General features: G+C 33.0%; 1 protein-coding gene across 1 annotated transcript in view; it reads right to left on the bottom strand.

Moving 5' to 3' along the window:
• LOC133172160 (uncharacterized) overlaps positions 1-22,093 on the bottom strand; it is a 54,526-nt gene extending 32,433 nt beyond the window's left edge. The window contains exon 1 of the mRNA XM_061307001.1: positions 21,992-22,093. Coding sequence (XP_061162985.1) covers positions 21,992-22,049 — 58 coding nt within the window. The 5' untranslated portion in view covers positions 22,050-22,093. The remainder of the gene's footprint in view (positions 1-21,991) is intronic.
• Positions 22,094-22,908: the final 815 nt, after the last annotated feature.

Genomic DNA, 22,908 nt, shown 5'->3' with positions numbered 1-22,908 from the left:
GCCCTCAAACCCAGTCAATAAATGAATATTGTTTTCCATGTTACAATTGATGTAAATCAATCATAAATCATTCAATATAAAAAAAAAATAAATATCAAAACATTTTCAAAATAAATATATCAGATTAGGACCACTTACAACTATGACTTCAAGCCCAAAGAAAAAAACTGTTTAGTTTTTGCAAAAACCCAAATTAACAATATAGTCTCCTAAATTAGCTCCAGCTGTAATAAATTTGTTTTTTCTGGACATGCAAGCAAGGCATCATTTTAATCCATGTGTCAAATGGATATAAGCAAGGTCATCAGTGGTAATTATAATAACACCATGAGACTTTGATGCTACAGTCCCAGAAACGTTTTATTTCCCATTTTTCCATTCGTTCACCGTGCTTTCTCCATTCACAGTTTTGCCCTTGCATTCACCGTTCACCTTGCGTTCAGCTTTCGCTCTTTGTTCATTCACTTTGTGTTCACCTTGCGTTTAGCATTCACTCAACGTTCAGTCTTCATTGTCATTTGGAACTCGATGTGAAAGGACTTATCTATTAAAGGATGAAAGAATGAGAATGTGAGCATCTACAGGTTTTTAAATTTTATGAAAGACATATCGTGTTCAAAAAATTATCATTTTATAAAAAAAAATTATTTTATTAATTTAATTATTATGTTATTTAATGATTTAATATACAAAATAAATGTTGTAAGTATATTTAATTAGAACGGTACTGATGATTAAATTGAAATACGACAATGTGCGGATACTTCAAGTTCAGCAACATTTTGTTGTTATGTCAAAGACGACAAATCATTGATTATAGAGATAATAATTCAAGTCGATTGAATAACCACCTGCAGCATAAATACGAAAATATTCATTTCTAACACATTTTTCAGTTTACTACATGTATAGAAATACATGTAAGAGCTAGTTCTAAGAATTATAGATAACACTATGCATTAAATATCTACCGTGTGAAGTACATTGATAGTGTGGTTAAAAAAATATTTATTTAAATTGACTAATACACAAAAAAAAATTAGCAAAGTTTCGGCGGAACTGAAAGGGAATAAGCTTTAAAAAATTTCTACTTTATATATAGTCATAGTTTATGGTTAGAGAGAGAAAAAAATTGCTTTTCTACACTGTAGCTATATCATATGTTTGCCGTTCGACATAATTAAGAGCCCCCCCCCCCTTTTTTTTTAAATCTGCCACTTATGCAATACTTGTTGTATATATTTAATTAATATTAAACAAGAAATCAATGAGTTTTATGACATAACAAGAGGCCCAGGGCCTTAACGGTCACCTGAGTATGATACAACAATTTAAAGGATGCATGGAGTATAAAATGAACTGAAAGGACTGAAGCTTTGTTGCCCAAAAGCAAGAAAAATAGGGTGATCATGATCAACAAAATAATTGGTCTTAATATTCATTAACAGTTCATAAATTAAGTTCTAATCGTTCCCCATTTATCACTATCACCATACAGTATATTAACAAATTATCAATACTTCTGTACTATTTTAATCCTTTGTTGAAATCTCTTACATTGGCCTCTCTTGGTCTTTGATGAACATTTAATAAGACAAGTTATTTTTGTCTCATTTTTATTTATCTACTACTACAAGTCTATCTGATCATTGAAACTATGAAAGTACTTTTTGTATTATACAATAAAAGTTTTTGCATAATTCTCTTATTCTATTTACCTTTCAAGTACATTATTTACAGTGATAAATTATCAAAAGTAAATGGCAAAGGGGAATAACTCCTCTCAGTAGACTACAAACTAATAGAGCCCTGGCCAGGACCAGAACACTTGACCAAATGGTCCAGATGTTCAAAAATCTGGTAGAAATTCCCTTCCTTATAAAAACTTTTACTCTGTTTGCCTCAGATATGCCCAGGTGCGGAGAAGATTTTTAAATAAATAATGCATTTTTACTACAGATTCACTATATTATTAATAGAGCCCCCCCCCCCCCCCCCCCCCGAAACACCAGAGCTTCTGACCCTGGGACCATATGTTTGCTCATCATAACTAATCACTTTGTTTATCTGCTTAACACTAAGGAGCAAACAGGATTATTTAATAGAATTAATGCATTTTCACTAAATTATCAAGAGCCCCACCCTCACACCAGCACATCTGACCAAAGGGGTCATGAAATTCACTACTCTGGAAGAAGCACACTTGCTCATCATAACTATACACTTAGCTTCTTTGCTTTTTTAACCAGAAGAAGAAAAGAATATTTTCAAAGAAATTTTGCTTTTTCACTTTAAAATCAATAGAAGCCCCCCCCCCCCCCCTCACCAGAACCCTTAAACCTGGGGTCATAAAATTCACAGTTTTGGAAGAGGCATCCTTGCATATCATAAAAATGTACTTTAGTCTGTTTAAACAATACCCAGGGGCAGAGAAGAAGATTATCAAAGAAATAATGCATTTTCACTATATGATCTATATAGCCCCCCCCTAGCACCAGAACCCCTGACCCTGGGGCCATGAATTTCACAATTTTGGTAGAGGACTCAATCGTTATTACATTATGATGCCAACAGATTGACTGCTTGATGTACAGGAGTAAAGAAGAAGATTTTTAAAGATTGCATTAATTTTGGTGGTTTTAGCCCCACCCCTCAGGCCCCAGGGGGGCAGGGACCATGAAATTCACAATTTTTGTTCCCCTTCACCCATAGATGCTATATGCCAAATTTAGTTGAAATTGGTTGAGTGGTTTCAGAGAAGAAGCTAAAAATGTTCAAATGTTAAAGCACATCGCACGACAACGGACAAAAACGGATAGCAATAGGTCACCTGAGTGACTCAGGTGACCTAAAAATGTCAGTCTAAAAACATACATCTATCTAAGAATTTTATTTGGGAATCGTAGTTCAAAATACACGTGCCGGCAGTGGTATTTGAAATTGGCATAAAGTGTGTATCAAATTCATGCAAGTCAAGTATTTATGTCCAATGTATTTTTTTTTTTTAAATAAATGATAGATTCTTATCTAGAAATGATCAGTAAAATGTATAAAACTTCTTGGAAGTACTAGGACTTCGTCTTTGGCATGACGAGACTTACTCAGCAACACAGTGTCATATGATTTTGATTGACAGGACAAGCACAAGGACTTCGTGTGAACTTGAAGCAGAAACATTTTAAAAAAAAAAAAAAAGACTATGACTGCCAAACAAACAGATTTGTTTTTAAAGAATGGTTTAATAACAATGCCTGATATATAAAAATATACAACTTAAGGAATTTTTGTTTGATAGTGCATGCATTGTGGGAAGGGAGAATCTCTCTCTCTGTATAATTAGTCTGTCTATTAAAACCTATGTCGGGGGGGGGGGGGGGGGGGGGGGGGTAGTAGTAAGGATAGTAGTTTTCCAAATAAATGAGCAATAATTTATTTTTCACATAAGTATACAATATTGCATGAAAATATTAGAACACATATATTTACGTGACACATCCACAGACCTATGCAAAATATTTCTAATTGTGACTTTTTTCCCTATTATTTCACACGGAATCACCTTTGTACGGATATACATATATGTATTTTTGTAATTCATACTCCATAAATTGGCCATTTCCTCTTCTAAAAGCCACAACAGTTGTAATGGTTTTAGCGGCCAAATAAGAATAACCACATCTATTTTACAGAATAATTTTTGCTTTTGTATTACAGAGTTCGATATCATCATGATCATTGCAATGTTTTTAATAGCAATCATTTATCTGTGATTAAACAGCTTAATTTAAACATAATAAACATGTGCAAAAAATACTTAAGAAACATAAATAATGTGCATGTATCATCATTCTTAGGACAATGCGGGAACCTCTATTAATTATTTATTTATTTATTAATTTTTATATATTTTTATTCTGGAAGTGTTCAGAACAAAAAAAAATAATATGGTCTGGTAATGTCGGCACTTCAAAATTTATTTATTCATGAGATTTATTTATTTCTTTAATTATTTATTTATGTATTGAAAATAGAATGCATACAATGCAAGGAAAAAATCAGAAACATTCCGAATAAATCGTTCATCTTGCGTTCAATATTCGTTCAGCATTCACTTTGTGCTCGCGTTTGCGCTCCGTTCGTGTTCTGCGTTCGTTCACTGTTTACCAACCATTCACCAAATTGTGTTCAGCATTCACTCACCATTCGCTCTGCGTTCGTTCACCGTTTCCTCACCGTTCGTTCAGCAGTCGTTCACTGTTCAAGTGGGAACGTAGAACGTTTGAGGGACTGTACATACCAAAATTAGCTTAGCAATTTCAGAGAAGAAGTTTATGCATGACAATTTGGATGGGGATGGTGAATTATAGGTCATCTGTCAGTGTCTCTTGACCTACATTAATATACAGTTGTACTTTGCTATTTTGATCCAACACTAATATCTTGAATACCATGTCAAAATAATTTGAAAGTCCCTACCACTTATTATTCTTAAAACTATTTTACCCTCGATTCCTCAGATATCTCAGTTTTATCTCTGTTTCATTGAGTTCAAGATAATGAGGTTTGAAAACTGTTTTGAAAGAACAATAGGGGTCAGATTTTGTTCAAAATATTAATGGGTCATTTCTACTCAAATTTTACATGAAGCACATTATCATGATTCATACTGGTCTTTTTAATTGTAAATTGATAAAAACAAGAGGCCCAAGGGCCTTAACGATCACCTGAGTATAAAACAACAATCCATAGAAGATCCATAGAGTATAAAATAAACTGATAGAAGGAGCTTTTGTAAATATTTGATCATCCATTGTGGCCCAACCCAATCCCTAGAGTCCAGAGTCATGATTTGAACAAACTTGAATCTAATACTACCTGATGCTTCCATATAAATATGACCAATCAGGGCTTAGCTGTTCCTGAGAAGAAGATTTTTAAAGATTTTTCCTATATATCTCTATGTAAAACTTTAATTATCTACTGTGGCCCCACCCTACCCCTGGGGGTCATGATTTGAACAAACTTGAGTCTACACTACCTGAGGATGCTTCCATATAAATATGACCAATCAGGGCTTAGCTGTTCCTGAGAAGATTTTTAAAGATTTTTCCTATATATCTCTATGTAAAACTTTGATCGTCCATTGTGGCCCCACCCTACCCCTGGGGGTCATGATTTTAACAAACTTGAGTCTACACTACATGAGGATGTTTCCATATAAGTTTCATTTTACCTGGTCCAGTGGTTCTTGAGAAGAAGATTTTTAAAAGATACCATTAATTTTTCACTGATTCTTAATTATCTTCCCTTGGAAGAAGGCATGGCCCTTCATTTGAACAAACTTGAATCATCTTTACCCAAGGATAGTTTGTGGCAAGTTTGGTGGAAATTGGCCCAGTGGTTCTTGAGAAGAAGTTGAAAATGTGAAAAGTTTATGCGCGACGCACACCCGCATGCCTGCACGACGACAGACAAAAACAGATAGCAATAGGTCACGTAAGTGACTCAGGTGACCTAAAAAAAGAAGGTTACTTTAAGCTTCAGGTTCAGTGTGTGCAAAAAGGACTACTAAGCCTGAGTACACTAGTAAAAACTTGGTCGGCCTATAGGAAGATGTAGGTTGACACTAGCTTAATCAGACTGGTGGAAATTTCAATATTATACTTTTTTTGTTTCTGCATTGTTTATTCAGGGGCTGACAAATACCATTGCCCGACGCCCGGGGCTAGTGAACTTAAGAGGCGGGCAAGTGAATTTTCAATAGGCTTTTCATTTGAACAAACTTGAATCCCCTTTACCCAAGGATACTTTGTGGCAAGTTTGGTTGAAAATGGCCCCGTGGTTCTTGAGAAGAAGTCAAAAATGTTAAAAGTTTACAGACATACGGATGGACAGACGGGCGCAGGACAAAAAGTGATCAGAAAAGCTCACTTGAGCCTTCGGCTCAGGTGAGCTAATAATCAATCCATAAAATTTTTTTTAAAATGTCATTGAATTACATGAAATTGAAACTATTTTGTCATTAGAGTTATCTTCCTTTGCTTGACACTTCGTAAGTGAACCAGTTTAATTGTGTCATCATGTATCTTTATTCAATTACCAAAAGTTTAAGTGAACTGAAAGAGACAAATTGGCATTGGAGAAATGGAGAAAGTTTTAACAATTATGAGGCAGAAAAATGGTCAGAAGCTGATGATAAGTACACCGTCAATACTGGTCAGTAACGATATTAGCGAAAGAACCACAAAATGGACTAAGCGAAAGAAAAACAATGGAAACAATTGTTCCTACCAAATGGCAAAAAGCATGTGTAGGGCTGGAATACAATAGGGATGGTATGGTACTTCGTACTTTGGCAGTAGTTTTCAACTGTTACCAATATTCAGAACAACACATTCAAAGTTGCAAAATTATGGTGATTACGGGGCATTTTGGTGATTCAAGTACTTAAAATTTTCTGATTTGGTGACAAATTTATTCATTATGATGATGAACATGAAATGCTGGATGGAAAACAACAATGGAAGAATGAAAAGAAATGTTTTGTTGTTTTAGATGAAATGGAAACTATTTTGTCTTAAGAATTATCTTTAATTTATATTTTATGGTGGGGCAAGTAAAAATTGAAGTAGGGCAATTGAATTTTGACCATGCACTTGCCCGTGGGCAAGTGCATGAAAGATCTATTTCTCGGCCCCTGGTTTATTCATATCCCAGATGACTTCTTCTTATTAATTTAAGGTGATTCAGGCTAGCACTGTAAAGATTTGCCATTACCTAATTACTACAGGGTTCGACATTACATTTTCATTCGGACTTATAAAATCTGTGGCCAATTTGTCTGAATGGACCAATAAAAATTTCGGGAAAACAAAATGAATAAATTTTCGATGTTCAATACTTTAACTGGAAACCCGTATGTGTTTTTAGCTAGCTTCTTTAAATCCGAGTCAATTCAGTGCTTAATTTTATGATGTGATATGAAGTTAAAAGTTTTAGCAATCATGATTTAGTATGACACATAAAAGAAAGATGTCAGACGTTTTGGATGTAATGTAAATAGAAAAAAGAACAAGATTGGGAATACGATCGTGTTTCCTGATCACACGATTGCAAAAAATCTGTGGAATAAAACACTTAACATAAAGGCTTTGTTAATTTAAAAAAAAAATAAAAGGTGCAGTGTTATATTTATTTTAATCGTTAGAAAACATTGATTTTCCTTTTTTTGACGGACTCATAAAATCGCGTGCGGACTAGTGAAAGTTAAGAAGCACTAGTCCAGCCGGACTAAAGCCTAAAAATGTTAGTGTCAAACCCTGTTACTAAGGTCCAATTGGGCTGGTGCTGAAAAAATGTTTGTTGCACACTGCAGGTTACTGTTCAGTGTTTAAATTTTACATCATTTGCAATTCATACCATACATAACATCCAATTAAGTAGCAGGAATTTCAATACAGGGAAGCAGGAGGTTTTTTTTTTTACACTGTTTCAGTGATTGGAATCAAATTTCCTAATTGGTGAAATAAACTATTGGTAATAATCATAAAACAGCCTCTTCATAATGGATAAATTCACCTCTTCACTTCAAAATTATTGAAAGCCTTGAAGGAGGGTGTTGGTCAACAGATTACCCAACAGATCCACCTAAGGCCTAAATTAAAATATTGTTTGTTTGCCCTCAGCCGACCGACCCACGAAAATTAGCCTGACTCGAAATATTTTACTGATCTTTTCATTTACAATTTTTTTTAATTTAAATAATTTCAAACCAGTTTGTTTTAATCTTGTTAAAAACTTCTTTAAAGTCATTTAGATGCTTTGATTAGTACATGTAGCGTTAAAAATAAACGTAATTGGTGAAATCTGTGTTAATTCTAGAATAGCTATTTTGTTTATTCAGTGCATGCAGCAATATTGCCTTAGATAAATTCAGGGTGTGAAATGTACAGTAAATCACTTCTCGCTTGAACGCACACAGCTGACAAAAGTAGTAATAGGAATTAAAAAATAATGACTGAGGATTGCAGCATAATTTGTAAAAGATATCAAACATAAATTATTGTTAAATAAATTTAAAATAATTATCAAAATTAAAGGTGCTTTTTAAAACCGAAAGTATAAACATCATTGATGAGTAAAAGTGGCAAACAAGGCTGCTGATTTTACCTTCAGATAAATAAGTCAGTTAACTTACATAATTGTACTAAAACTTAAAAGAGACTTAGAAGACTTAGAAGAGAAATGGGCTTGGAAACACAGAGAATTAAGTAAAAAGTCAAATACATTAAATGATGTTGTTCAAATTTTAAAGTTGATACCCGAAGGTTCAATGTTTCTAAGCCAGAAAGAAGTTCTCAATAGGATTTGTTATTTTTTTAGTATAAATTTTTAAAAAATTTTGATATGATGAGTTTTCACTTGATATATCATTTTCCATAGAAAAAAAAATGCCCTTTACTTTTTTTCTAAATTCTAACACCCCCCTCCCTCCTTGAATTTATTTTTTTTTTTTACACAAATTAATACAAGCAGATAAAAAGTAAATAAACTTCCTCAAGGCCTTATAAATTTTAAGCATGCAACAGAAAACATGACCATTCCTTTTTCTTCTTGCAGCATAAAGTGCCCTTCTGCCCTTATACAATCATGCATGTAGGGGAAAAATCATTGTCGAACAGTTTTCCTTTATAAAAGCAAGGCCACATTAGTCATACTAATATTCAGAATCTCCATGTAGGTTAGATTAAATCTGGTTATGTCATGAGTCCTTAAGCCTAGGGTGGACCCATAATTTTTCATGGGAATGTAGAAAAATCTTTCAAATACAACCTTTTGTAAAGCAGCAATATCGAAAGTGACTCAAATGAGCATTTTTGCCGTAAAATTTTCAGAAGAAAAATAAAATATTTTTCCTACCTACCTACCCATTGTTAAAAATCTGGGTTGGAAAACGGCAAACAAACAATTTTTAATTTTAGCCTAAACATATAAAATATTATAAAGCTTATATAACCATAAACTATTATTACGTAAGTAGAGAAAAAACAAATGATCAACTGATCAACCCTAGGCAATTTTCTCTGTTTTTATACATGGCTCTTCTTTTCCAAGATCTGGTTTAAATAGTCTAAAAATAGCCATGACCACCCAGCCCCTCAATACCATTAATAAAGTGATATTGACGGGCTTGGTGGTCATGGCTATTTTTAATTCATATAATAAGCAATGAATTAATTTTGTTCTATTACATAGTGTTCCCCCGTTTTACTGCCAACATTCGTACCTCGGCAATTTTGGCGTTATAAAGGGGGGGGGGGGTTCTATAATTTTAATAATAATAATAATTACTAGAGTAAGCACGTTGCAAAGCAACGAGTAGGTCTTCCGTCCGATTTACGATGTTGACTGTGATAGATTTTCTCAAAAAAAGAGAAAAAAGAAAGAACGAGTATATTTGAATAAAATAGGCGATTGAATTATTCAAAATATGTTTAGAAACACATGAAAGAATGAAATCTTTTATTTCAACCCATTCTGGTTCTTTAAAATTCACTTCCGGTTCGACAAGAAGTGCTCAAAACGACTTAAAACTCCACAATGAGTTTGTACAAATCTTTCCTGAAAGTTTGGATGAAAAATACTCATTTTTTGGACAACTTCCGGTTTAGAAGAACCAACTTCCAGTGGATATGAAATGACTTGAAACACCCTATATCGCTATGTTATAAATATTTTATAATAAAAAAATTTTTAAAAAAGATTAAAAATTGCATATTTTTAAACTACTTCCGGTGGACAATGGAAGTGGCAACGGAAAAAAAACAAAACACCAGAGGCACATCTACAGATCAAGATACATTATCCCAGAAAGTTTCATGACTCTATCTTCAAATGATTTTGAGAAAAGGCACAGACAAAATTTCAATTTAAAAAGAAAAAATCAGGTATAACTCGCGACCGGAAGTGACATCATCAAAATAAAAAAAATGCCTTAAGTTCATGTAATTTGCCATCATTGCTGAAAGATTCATGAAAATCCATCCATGCATTTACAAGAAATCGCGTGCACAAAATCGGTAAGAATAATAATAATAAAACTAGACGAGCTTGTTGCAAAGCAACAAATAAGTCTTCCGTCTCAATTTCAAGGAGATGGGATCGAGATCGAGAGACATCTATGGTCATATGAGCAAGAATGAGCCATTTACCATTACTTCTGGTTTGACCGGAAGTGACGTCATTTTGACGACTTTTACTGATCTCCTTAGCTGCTTCTTGTCATTTTGAACAACTTTGCTTCTATGATGTCACCCCTGCGAGATGATATTCATGACTTTATGAACTTTTATGAGTTGTTCATCATTGTTCATGAATGCTCATAAAAGATTCATAACAGCTTCATAAAAGTAGTTCATGAATTTAATTCATGAACATATTCATATTGAAAAAAATTTATACTTCATGAACAATGATGAACCTTCATGAAATTTGAAAATCTTCACCATTACACAGCAACACAAGTTTCATGATTATTCATGATTACTCATGACTCAATACAATTTATATTCTATAATGATTCAAATTTATTGATATTGAATTTTTAAAGTACAATTTTAATTAACTGAGTGTTCTCCATTGGTAATTGCTTAACATTACATGTATTACAATACTGTTCAATGTTGAAATGGAAAGACTAAATACACTGTAGAAAAGCTTGCTGGAGCTTTTTTTTTAACATCATTATAGACTATCAGTTGCAAATCAGGGAATTTACGTAAATTTAAGTCTTAAAATGCAAAATATGTATACAATTGTGGTACATACACATCAACATGAATTGTATTTTCTCATGTCCATTTAAGAAATACATGAATCATCAATGTTTTCAAGTAATGATAACCATCACTCACAGTGCAGTATGTTAAAAAAAAAAACTATTTGATCCCTAAAACTTATAATTTATTATTTAAAAAAAGCCTCCATGCCTATTGCAACATTTTTGTTCATGGGCATAAATGATTCTAAAATTTACAACATATATTTAATATTTTTTATAAGGTAACATCTTAAAGTAGAAAATAAAAATTGTGAGGTTAATAAACATGTTGCTGATCATCTGAAAAGATATCATATTAGTCTTGTCTATGATGTCAGTTTCAAATTGTGTGCTTGCATGAGAAGATCCAGAACAACTTGGTTCCATAAGAATCGTACTCCTGTCAATTTTCCTTCACTAGCTGATAAACATAGCTGATTCTTGCAGCTGATTCTTCTGTCTCTTGGAATATTTCAGTTCTATAGTTGTTTCTTTGTTAGACCTGTAATAATTGTACACTCTTAATGAAAGTTATATTTTAAATGAATAGCCATTGACCAAAAAAAAAAAAAAAAACCAAACAAACAAAAAACATTCAGCAACTATCTGCATAGTTTCAAACTCAAACGCCTAGTATGCCTGTGATGACTTAAGTTTCAATTTATGTGAATAATTTTGATGTATAAATAGAAACACAATCGTTTTCCCTGAATTCAATAAGCTAGATAATTAAAAAAATGTTAAGTTTAAATACTATATAAAAATATTTCCACATAATATCGGTACTTTTTGCCTACTAAGTAATCTTTGAGGACACGGATTGTGTCAAACTCTGTCAACTAACAACACTGTATATAATTTTAAATCGTATTTTATCTCCCTCTTGTTTCATTCTTGAGAAAAAAGCATATGCCTTGCCAATCTCATTTTGAAGTTCGAACAAACCAAACAATAAATAGGGCCATAAAAATATAATTAATTTAAGAACATTTGAAACAACAACCTTGTAGGTTGTGCACACGATATCCATCCCCCCATTTTAACATCAGTGAACATGTATAAAACAGATGAAAACTTACTCAATGACACGTTGTGAGCCGATGAATGCAGGCGGAACAGTGCTGATCTTTCTGTGGATGTTGTTTGCATGGTGTGCATTTAAAATATAACCTCCAATGCAGTGTATATTGTAAATTCTGAAGTTTACAAACTTCTATCGCCCACCGAAAAAGGCCGCCATCTTTTAAGCGGGTGGCGAGGCAATTCGTATCAATAATTTTTCACACCCTTTTTATTCAAAGATTTTTTTAAAGTTTGTGGAAACGTTGGCATAAATATATTGAAAAAAGTAAAACTTTATTTAATAGTACCGGTCCACGATTAACTAAGCCTATTTATTCATCATTTTTTATCAAGGTACCCCAAACAAGAATACATTGGCGGCCAATTAATATTACGGGTATGATTTGAATCGCAACCTCAATCGTTTTTATAAAACGTCGTTTGATTGGACGCTTCTGGTAGCTGATTTATAACATCATTACTGATTAGTTAAGCAGTAAGCGAGCGCCAAATTTTCAATAGATTGAAAGGAAGGAAGACGTGCTTTGCATTGTCAGAAGATTGTCGATAGATCTAGATTCTGTCAACATTTTTTTAATGGAGTGTTAACTATTATATTCATAGAAAGGAAGGACTGCAATACAGAAAGCATGTGGTAAGAACATAATTTTTTAATTATTTTGGTTCCAAAATTGTTGATTAGCACTTGTTGCATGCATGCCAAACAAACTTGATTTAAGAAAAATATAACTCGGAGAGAAATATAATTTAAGTTATTGTTAAATGAAATGAATTTAATGAAATATATTTTAAGAATTTGTTTTAAAAAACTTGTGTGTGTTGGTCTCAGAATATTTTTTTTTTAAATTTTATAATTAAAATTGGAAGGAGGGGCATACATACCCCCTTGTGCCCATGGTCTAGCTCAAATTGAAGAAAAAAAAGGAAACTTGGTTCTAAATTGAAACTAAAATCATTTTAAAATTTTCTTTACAAATTGACTTTGACTCCTCCCTGAGGATTCCTGACTCTTTAAAAATTAAAGACCAAGTGTTCTGTATAAAAGACAGGTAATTCCTATATTTTTTCTGGCCTCCAGTTGCAGCATCACCACAATTCCCATATTATTTAAAAGTATCCTGTAAGTGTTCCCTGTAATATTTATTTCTATTTGGCATATCATTTATATACATGTATATGTATTTTCAGGGAGAGTGAAATGAAAAACAAGGCCTATTGTAAAAGAGCATAAGAAAAAAATTACCACATCATGATTTAAAGGACAGATTTCAATTTTGGATGAATTAGTGAGTGATCCAGCAGACACCCATAGAGAAAAATCATTTTTGGAATGTCAAGAAGCAAAGTTGACAGGGATAACAAATGCACCACAGGCATCTGACTTACTTGAACATGCCAAAAGAAGAACACAAGCGTTGTTTAAGATTCTGAAACTGATCCAGGCTGTACATGTAATTGTTTAAGAGTGTGTTGGCTAAAATCTGTATACATTTATAAATTCAGTGAATTAATACATAGCATTTAGTTTAGAATATTGTAGTCATTATTTATATATTATCAAATTTTTAATAGAATATTTATGTACATGTATTTTGAGAGTACTCACAGTAATTTGACCTTCTGTCAAATTATGTAATTCAAGAATAATGTTCTTAAAAAGTTCTTGAAATGTTCATGAAAGATCATAAAATTGGACACTATGATTTCATGAATTCTTTAAGCAAGTTCATGAATTTTCAAGAGTAGTAGGTAGTTCATGAACAACCCACTATTCATGAATATTCTTTAACTTGGTTTTCATGAATAAAATTCATGAAATCATGAGTGTCCAATTTTAACTTCATAGGATCTTCATGAATATTTCATGAGCTGATTCAAGAATATAATTCATGAACTTTTCTTAAAAGTTCAAGAATTATTCTTGATACTCTCGCAGGGGTGATTTACAAATTCTCAATATTTTTTGAGATATCTGGAAAACACTTTTGGCCCCTCTACCTCCCTAATTTTAGGGACCAGCCCCTTATTGTTGATATTCTTTGAAAGATCGTAACATTCTACACAACTTTTGTTCTATATGTTTTAACAAAATATTTACAGGTAACAAGAGGCCCAAGTTTGATGATTCTAAGCCAATTAGTACCCGAAATATTTGATTAAAGCCATAAATTTTCAAAAGTAGGTCACCGTGACCTACTTTTCAGTTGTTGTACTCCGAGGACCCATGACGCATAAACTGACAAAGTTTTATGATTCTAAGCCAATTAGTACCCGAAATATTTTATTAAAGCCATAAATTTTCCAAAAGTAGGTCACGGTGACCTACTTTTTAGTCGACCTACTCCGAAGACCCATGACGCATCAACTGACAAAGTTTGATGATTCTAAGCCAATTAGTACCTGAAATATTTAATTAAAGCCATAAATTTTCAAAAGTAGGTCACAGTGACCTACTTTTTAGTCGACCTACTCTGAAGTCCCAAGATGCATCAACTGACAAAGTTTGATGATTCTAAGCCAATTAGTACCTGAAATATTTAATTATAGTCATATAAATTGAAAAGTAGGTCACGGTGACCTACTTTTCAGTTGACCTTTTTTGAGGGCCCAAGATGCATCAACTTACAAAGTTTTATGATCATAGGACTTAAAATGTCCAAATTATGCCTCTTAAACGCTTTGAAATCGAATGCCTGCAAAGTTCAAAAAGTAGGTGACTGTGACCTACTTTTTAATAAATATGTTTTAAGGCCCCAAGATGCATCATCTTACAAGATTTAATGATTCTAAGCCTCCCCGTAATCAAATTAATGACCTTAATTGTTTTAAAAAAGATTAGCCATAAAATTCAAAAAGTAGGTCAAGGTGACCTACTTTTTAGTTGACGTACTTTGAGGACCCAAGATGCATCAACTGACAAAGTTTGATGATCATAGGCCTTAAATTGTTCAAAATATGCCTATAAATCATTTTGAAAAAGAATGGCCGCAAAATTTAAAAAGTAGGTCACCGTGACCTACTTTTGAGTCAACATGATATGAGGTCCTTAGATGCACCACCTGACAAGATTTGATGATCCTAGTCCTTATAGTAAGCAAAATATCAACATTTTAATAAAATGTAATTTTTGGTCAACTTTGAAGTGACCTTGAGACCACGCCCTTTGCCCCAGGGTAAATCCCCGTGCAAATTTTAATCTACAACATATCCTCATCCTTTTGTGTAAGTTTGGTGATAATCTGCCCAGTGGTTCTTGAGAAGAAGATTTTTTAGCAACCAGTACTTTTGTTTCTATTTTCCTAATTATCTCCCCTTGTTAAAGGGTCACAACCCCAGTTTTAGTATAAAAGGGAGCCCTTGGGCCAAGGATACCCTGTGACAAATTTGACAATAATTGGCCAAGGGGTTCTTGAGTTATGGCCCATATTCTAAAAAGTTTACACACACCACACACCGCACAAATGGCCATAGCATTAGCTCTTTGAGCCTTTGGCTCAGAAGAGCTAAAAAGAGATTGTAGAAAAGGTGTAAGAAATTTTGAAGTTTTCAATAATACTATTTTCGAGCAATAGCGAGCGTCGGTGCTTCGTACTTCCAGTGGTTATGATATACACAATTCAATTCTCCATAGTTTGCTCTATCATCACTGAAAATCTCATACGTCTATGTTCAGTGGTTTTTGAGAACATTGCCAGACGAAGTGACCCTCTAAATATCGCAAAATCGCAGAAATCTCCGAACCGGAAGTGACGTCATCAAAATAAAAAAAATATATGTCTCGATTTTTTGATGTTCTATCAGACCTGAAAGTTTCATGAAAATCCATCGAGCCGTTTATGAGAACTCGCGTGCACAAAATCAGTAAGAAAAAAAATAATAACAACTAGACGAGCTTGTTGCAAAGCAACAAATAAGTCTTCGGTCTAAATTTCAAGGAGATGAGATCGAGATCGAGGGACATCTACGGATAAGCAAGCAAGAATGAGCCATCTACTATTACTTCCGGTTTGACCGGAAGTGAAGTCATTTTGACGACCTTTAATGATCTCCTCAGCTGCTACTTGTCATTTTGAACAACTTTGCTTCTATGATGTTATACAAATTCTCAATACTTTTTGAGATATCAGGAAAACACTTTTGGCCCCTCTGGCTCCCTAATTTTAGGGGCCAGCCCCTTCTTGTTGATATCCTTTGTAAGATTGTGACATTCTACACAACTTCTGTTCTATATGTTCTAACAAAATATTTACAGGTAAAAAGATATTGTAGAAAAGGTGTTAGAAATTTTGAAATTCCCGATAAGACTATTTTCGGGCCATAGCGAGCATCGGCGCTTCGTACTTCCGGTGATGCTGATATACAAAATTCACTTCTCTATAGTTTGCTTTATCATCACTGAAAATTTCATACTTCTATGTTCAGTGGTTTCTGAGAACACTGCCGGACAAAGTGACCCTCTAAAAACCACAAAATCACGGAAATCTCCGAACCGGAAGTGACGTCATCAAAACAAAAAATATATATATCTAGATTTTTTGATGTTCTATCAGACCTGTAAGTTTCATGAAAATCGAGCGAGCCGTTTCCGAGAACTCGCGTGCACAAAATCGGTAAGAAAAAAAAACAATAATAATAATAAAAATAGTGGAAAAGAAACCTAAGAATAACAAGAAGGTCTTCCGCTGAAGACAGAAGACCTTAATAAAAATAGTGGAAAAGAAACCTAAGAATAACAAGAAGGTCTTCCGCTGAAGATGGAAGACCTTAAAAAGTTGAAAAGAAACAACAGAATAATAAGAAGGTCTTCCGTTGAGACAGAAGACCTTAATAATAATACTTTATTTATAGAAGGTAACCTGATTAGTGCAAGCACTAGTCTTCCTCTGGGCCTATTTAAGCTAAATTCACACAATATAGAAATGTTTGCAAATTAATGATTCTTTGGAGTTTCTTTAAACGACTTTAAAAAATTTCTTAGATATCTCCATACCAAACTTTTGTCCCTTTTGTGGCCCAACCCTACCACAGGGTGGCCATAAGTTGAATAGTTTACGATCTACACTACCTCATGAAGCCTTCACATGTTATACCTAGGTCAAATTTAAGACAATGGTCGGGCAACCAAATTTCTTGACAATATATCATCAGCTGAAAAAACGTAATTGGCCGACAATAGTATAGGGTGACGCATAGTAGTCACATTAATTCCTATAGGAACCCCTATGCCCTTTAAAAGATTTTTCTTACATTTTTCAATGTTAAACTATAATCCTTTATTGTGGCCCCACCATAATTCACAATCTACACTCTGGAAGCTTTCACATGTTTCATCTTTTCTAGTTCGAAGGTTCCTTAGAAGATTTTTAAAGATTTATATACTTTAATGTAAAACTACCAATCCTTTATTGTGGCCCATTGTAATTCCGGGGGATCATGATTTGAACAATTTACAATATACATTTCCACAGGAAGCTTCCACATTATCATAAGTTTCACCTTTTCTGACCCATTGGTTTTTGAGAAGAATATTTTTAAAGATTATTTTCTTACGTACATGTATTTCAATGTAAAACTTTGAGCCCCTGTAGATAGTTTTCATATGACATATTTTCTCTATGAGTTCTTTCCCTTGGCCGCCATCTTGGTGGTCAACCTGGTAATTTTTCCTCTTTGTCTTACCAAATCTAAGAGGGTGTATCAGAAATATTTGGGGAAAAAATTTTATAGAATAAAAATTATGAAATAAAGGAGGCTTTAACAAATGTATATTTTTCAGAAAAACAATGCTTCCTACCCCACAATGGCCAGTATAAAAAGTTAAAGTTGGTTGAATAATGAAGGAATATGAGCATGTTGACCTCCAATATGGTGGCCAATGGGAAATAACTCTTCCTAATTTGGGCCTACTGAAAACTATCTATTGCAGCCCCATCCTAATCCTGGGGGGGGGGGGGGGGGAGGGGGGGTCATGATTTGAAGAATTTAGAATCTACACCTCTACAGAAAGCTTCTACATAAGTTTCATGTTTTCTGACCCAGTGGTTCTCAAGAAGAAGATTTTTAAATATTTTTTTTTATATTTCAATGTAAAACTTTGATCCCCTACTGTGGCCCCACCTATCCCCACACTATTTTTGCCTTTTCTTGATTATCTCCCCTTGGAAGTGCACAGGATGAAATTACACCATTCAGTCGACAGAATGAAAACTGAATGCCCACTAAATGGTCACTGAAAGGTCACTGAAAAGATCCTTTCCCTTGATCTTTCAGTTATCATTCAGTTGACTGAATGGCAGATACATTTCAGTGGACTTTCAGTTACCTTTCAGTTCATCCTTTTTTTTTTTTATAATCGGCTTATTTTTTAACTAACAAATTCCTATTATAATAATATTAAATTAATCTATTTTCGAATTAAAAAAATTAAAAGTTAGTCTTAAAAGAAAAAACATACAGGACTCTGCGGTCGAACCGAGTCCTCCCACTTGACAGTCTGCAACATTATACATTGCGCCACGGCCACTTGATGACAAATTGGGAGATTAAAGTCAATAAATTTGTAGAAATCAAATTGGGACACCTATAGCTAGTTCACCTGTTTTATCGAGGAGCTTGTGCGCTTATTTTGGGAGCAGGCTAATTGATTATTTATCTCTTTTCAGGATGATGAAAATTATCGGCGTCAGTCAACTGTCAGTGATTCAAGATAAATCTTCACCTCAGAGAATGAAGAATGTTGTAAATTCTCCATCTAGAAAATTATGTAAAATAATTTTGAAACAAAATCTTTTAAAAGCTGAAATATCATGTGATTTTCACAATTAAGAACCAAAATTTACAATATTAAGTTTCTTCCAAAAGAGGCATAAATAATTAATTCTGTCTCTTCTTTCACTGCAAGATATTTCCATGAAAACTAACCACATTAGACAGTGTTAGATGGACATAAGAATAATGAAAAAAAAATAAGATAACAGCTTTTCTTGTTTATAAAGAGCATATTGACTGATATCCTCAATTTTTTTTAAAAAATTGACTGATTGTTTATTCATTTAACAACTTATTAAATTGAATAAGGTTGTGAAAATATTTATCACTGATTTTAATTAGATATTTTACAGAAAGAAAAAGGAAGACAATTCTATGTCAGTCAATTAAATTATATAACATGAATATTGGATCATTATTTTTTTATCATTTGAATAATTTTCATTTTCTAAATCGATTTTCATGCAAAAAATTAGAAATTCAAAAATCATTTTGAATTTTATGAGTCCACAGTTGAATTGTAATTTTTAATATTTATAAAATTATATTAGACATAAGTTTTACAGTCTATAATCACAATTTAACACTTAAGTACACAATTAAAAGACAGTTGAACATCTAACCATGAATCACCAGTTCAACACAACTGAATATTCTTACATGTATCACAGTAAGAATAACAGAAACACATTTAAAAATGTGAATAATTTATTTAATTGTTAAGGAATAATTACTGATAAACTATTGAAAACCCGATGAAAAGTTGTTGAACTACAACTGAAAGGTGCACTGAAAGGCGACTAAAAGACAACGGAAAGGGAACGGAAAGGTCACTAAAAGATAACTGAAAAGTGTCCGCTGAATGGTGACTGAAAGGTACCTGAATTTTTGCTGTAAGGTAACTGAAAGGTCACTGAAATGTACCTGCCATTCAGTGACTGGATGACCACAGTGAAAAGTCACAGAAAGCCGCCTTTGAGTTTTAACTGAAAAATCTTGTTTCTTCCTGTGGTGGGCTTGGCCTTTCATTTGAACAATTGAGAATCCCTCTTACCCAAGAATGCATTGTGTCAACTTTGGTTAAAATTGGCCCAATGGTTCTTGAGAATAAATTGAAAATGTGGAAAGTTTACAGATGAAAAGATGGATGCCACACAATGGATGATCAGAGAAGCTCACTTGTTCTTTCAGCTCAGGTGAGCTAATAATAAATAAAATCCACCCCAATTTTGAAGCAAATTAGAATGAGAATCTAAAGTTTATTTTTATGTCACATCTTACTTATTCCTTATTTTTCTATGAACAGGAAGGATAAAACTGAGAGTTTGTTTAAGTATTTATAATAGCTACTATTTATATATCCTACTATAAAAGGAAGTATTTCATTAGTTTTTGAATTGACTCTAATAATAATTTCCTAACTTAATGAGATGATCGATGCTAACATTATACACACTTCATCTTTGATAGGTTATTGGAGAAAAATCTATTTGGAACAAATCCAACATCGAGTGAAATGGATAAATTAGCATTTTGCATTAACCTTTTTTCTTTATTTCCCCTGACCCCAGACCCCATTTGAGGCTTTGCCCTAGACTCACTTTCTTACCCAGACCCCCTGCTTGATGCGCCTCCTTAAACAAATCCTGGATTCACTATTGAATACCACATTTTTCCTAGAAAATTCAGATACATTAACTATTTACTATCAATCTTGATGAGGATATTTTTTAGCAACAAGGAAGTGCTTTATAAAATTTAATAACTTGCATCATTTATAGATCTTACTTGGCTTAATTTATCGAAGTTAATAATAATATGCTGTTTCACGATAACTGCGGTGCTGCTCTTTTGCAGGGCAAAATGATATATTTTGGTGAAATATGACGTAAAAGTAATTGTTAAATATATGTCATTTAATTATCTGTCAACAAAAACATCGCCAAACGTTATTAATTTGCCCTGCAAAAGAGTAGTACCGCAGTTATCGTGAAAGGGCTAATATTATTTAGTACTCCGCAGGTTTTGAGAAAATAAGTCTGATGGACCTGTATCAGGTTCCTTTTTACTTAACAGTAAACATGCAGACACATCCCCAGAAAATGAATTTATTGAACTATTAATAATTCTAGAAGTAATATTGGATTAAGTTAAATTAAAAATTTTACACACGACCTTATATAAACATGATATAAACTACAGTTTGGACAGACACTATGGCTCTTGATTGTCTCAGGGATCGACATTAACGGTTGTCCGATTGCCCGGGAGAAGTAAATTCTCAGTTCGGGCAAGTGAAATTGTCGACGTACTTGTCCGATCGGGCAAGTGAATTTTTCTCATACAAATGTTCATATTTATTTAGTTTACATTAATTTATAAATAACACAATAAATTGAACACTTGCTTTTTACACACACCTGGATGACAATGATTTTGCATTCCGAATTCCTTGGTAGCATTTCTGGGTTATACCGTACGTTCATTTAAAAATCGGGTTCGTTATTTTCTTTCGTAGTAAATACGCTCTACGTCTAACAAAATTTTGTTAACTTCTTATTAGGAAATTAGATTATTTATTCACGCACAGAATATAAGTACAGTGTAACACGAAGTATACTGAAATAGATAAGATGTATGTTTCGTAGCAACTATCTTCCTTTAGCGTTGCTTCACAGTTATCTCCGAAACACACACACAGTTATCTCCGAAAGTCGCGATTCACAAAAGGATCCTACCAAAAATAACTTTAAAAATATGAATTTTATTAAAAGGAAACAGAGGGTTATTGCTGCATGAAAAAGTGCGTTAAAAGGTTAAATTCACAAGTACAGTGGTATATATTTATGTACAGATGCAGCATCAATTTTTTTTTCAGGTAGCTCAACTTGCCAAATTGACAGTACTGTATTTTGTCACATATTTTCTTATCATAATGTTTACAGTAATTTACAGTGGAACTGTTCACCAACACCTATTTTATGCTTCAAGAACCTAACAATACATAATATGACCATGATGTCCCCAGTAGTAAAAAAAAAATGCCTTCATGATTTACCCCCGAGATGTTTTCGTACCATTCATATATACATGATATATAATATACATTTATATATTAAAGACGTATATAAAATTTTATTACATACATACTGCTAAGATAATGTGTCAGGTTTCAATTTATCTCAATCTTTTTTTCCTGCATTTTGTCCTGCTTATGTGAAAATATCTATTTTTACTCCTGAATTAATAATGAAATGAAAATAAGAGCTGGTAGTAATCCGATTTGCATTATATTAATATTTAGACCTATATTCTACATACCTCTGTCTGCAAACAAAAAGAATATCAAAAACAGGTAAAGAAAATTCATGTTGATCATGTTGATGAGGGTTTTTTTTTTCACTGTGCACCTTTCAAAGGCTTTGGTTTCGGTTTCACTAGCCTAATTATGCACGGTAGGACTAAATGTTGGAATGTCCTGAATGACCTGATGAACCATATCTTGACAAAATAATAACTTTAAAGCCAAATACGTTTTGTTTCTGTTGCTTTATTTGCTAATCATGTTATTTTCTATAGTGATAAAAGAAAAAAAAATTTTATTTAAGTCCCGGAAGGCGCATATAATGGGTTAATATCACAGCCCAGGGCTCGTCTCGATTCACCCTATTCTCTTTAGAGAAGTGGACAGGCTTTTGCCTACAACCATGTAGGCGAAAGCCTGTCCACTTCTCTAAAGAGAATAGATTCACCCCAGTATAGGGGTGGTCAAATAGAAAGAAGACAAATTAATCGTGACGAGCCCCTGTGTTATTTTTTATATTTATAATGTTGTTTGTAGACATGAGTGAGTCATAATCATTTTTTTTTTTTCAATATTTTATTGAAAAACAAATTTTTATACAAACTTATTCTGATGTCAGTTGTAGTCCATTTGTATTTTTTTTCACTGAATTTTCCTGAATTTTTCTAATTTTCTTTTTCCTAAGATGCTAGCGAAAATGATACACTGAACATTGAGAATAATTTCATCATTAACTCAATGACATCATTAAGGTAAAAATTTCTAACCAAAAATGAGCTACAAATAACATTTCAATTTTTTTTTCAAAATAGGCATTTTTCAATGAAAAAAAAATATAATTACAACTTACTTATGGGACATATACACATATGTATAAAGGGGGGGGGGGTAACGATAAATGAAACAAATTATAAAGTAGATGATCAAACACCAG

Source organism: Saccostrea echinata, unplaced genomic scaffold (genome assembly GCF_033153115.1).
Source record: "Saccostrea echinata isolate AGI-Se365-2 ecotype Australia unplaced genomic scaffold, CSIRO_AGI_Sech_v1 ptg000054l, whole genome shotgun sequence".
Lineage (NCBI taxonomy): Eukaryota > Metazoa > Mollusca > Bivalvia > Ostreida > Ostreidae > Saccostrea > Saccostrea echinata.
Note: the sequence above shows the minus strand (reverse complement) of the source record. Positions and strands in the feature narration are given on the sequence as shown.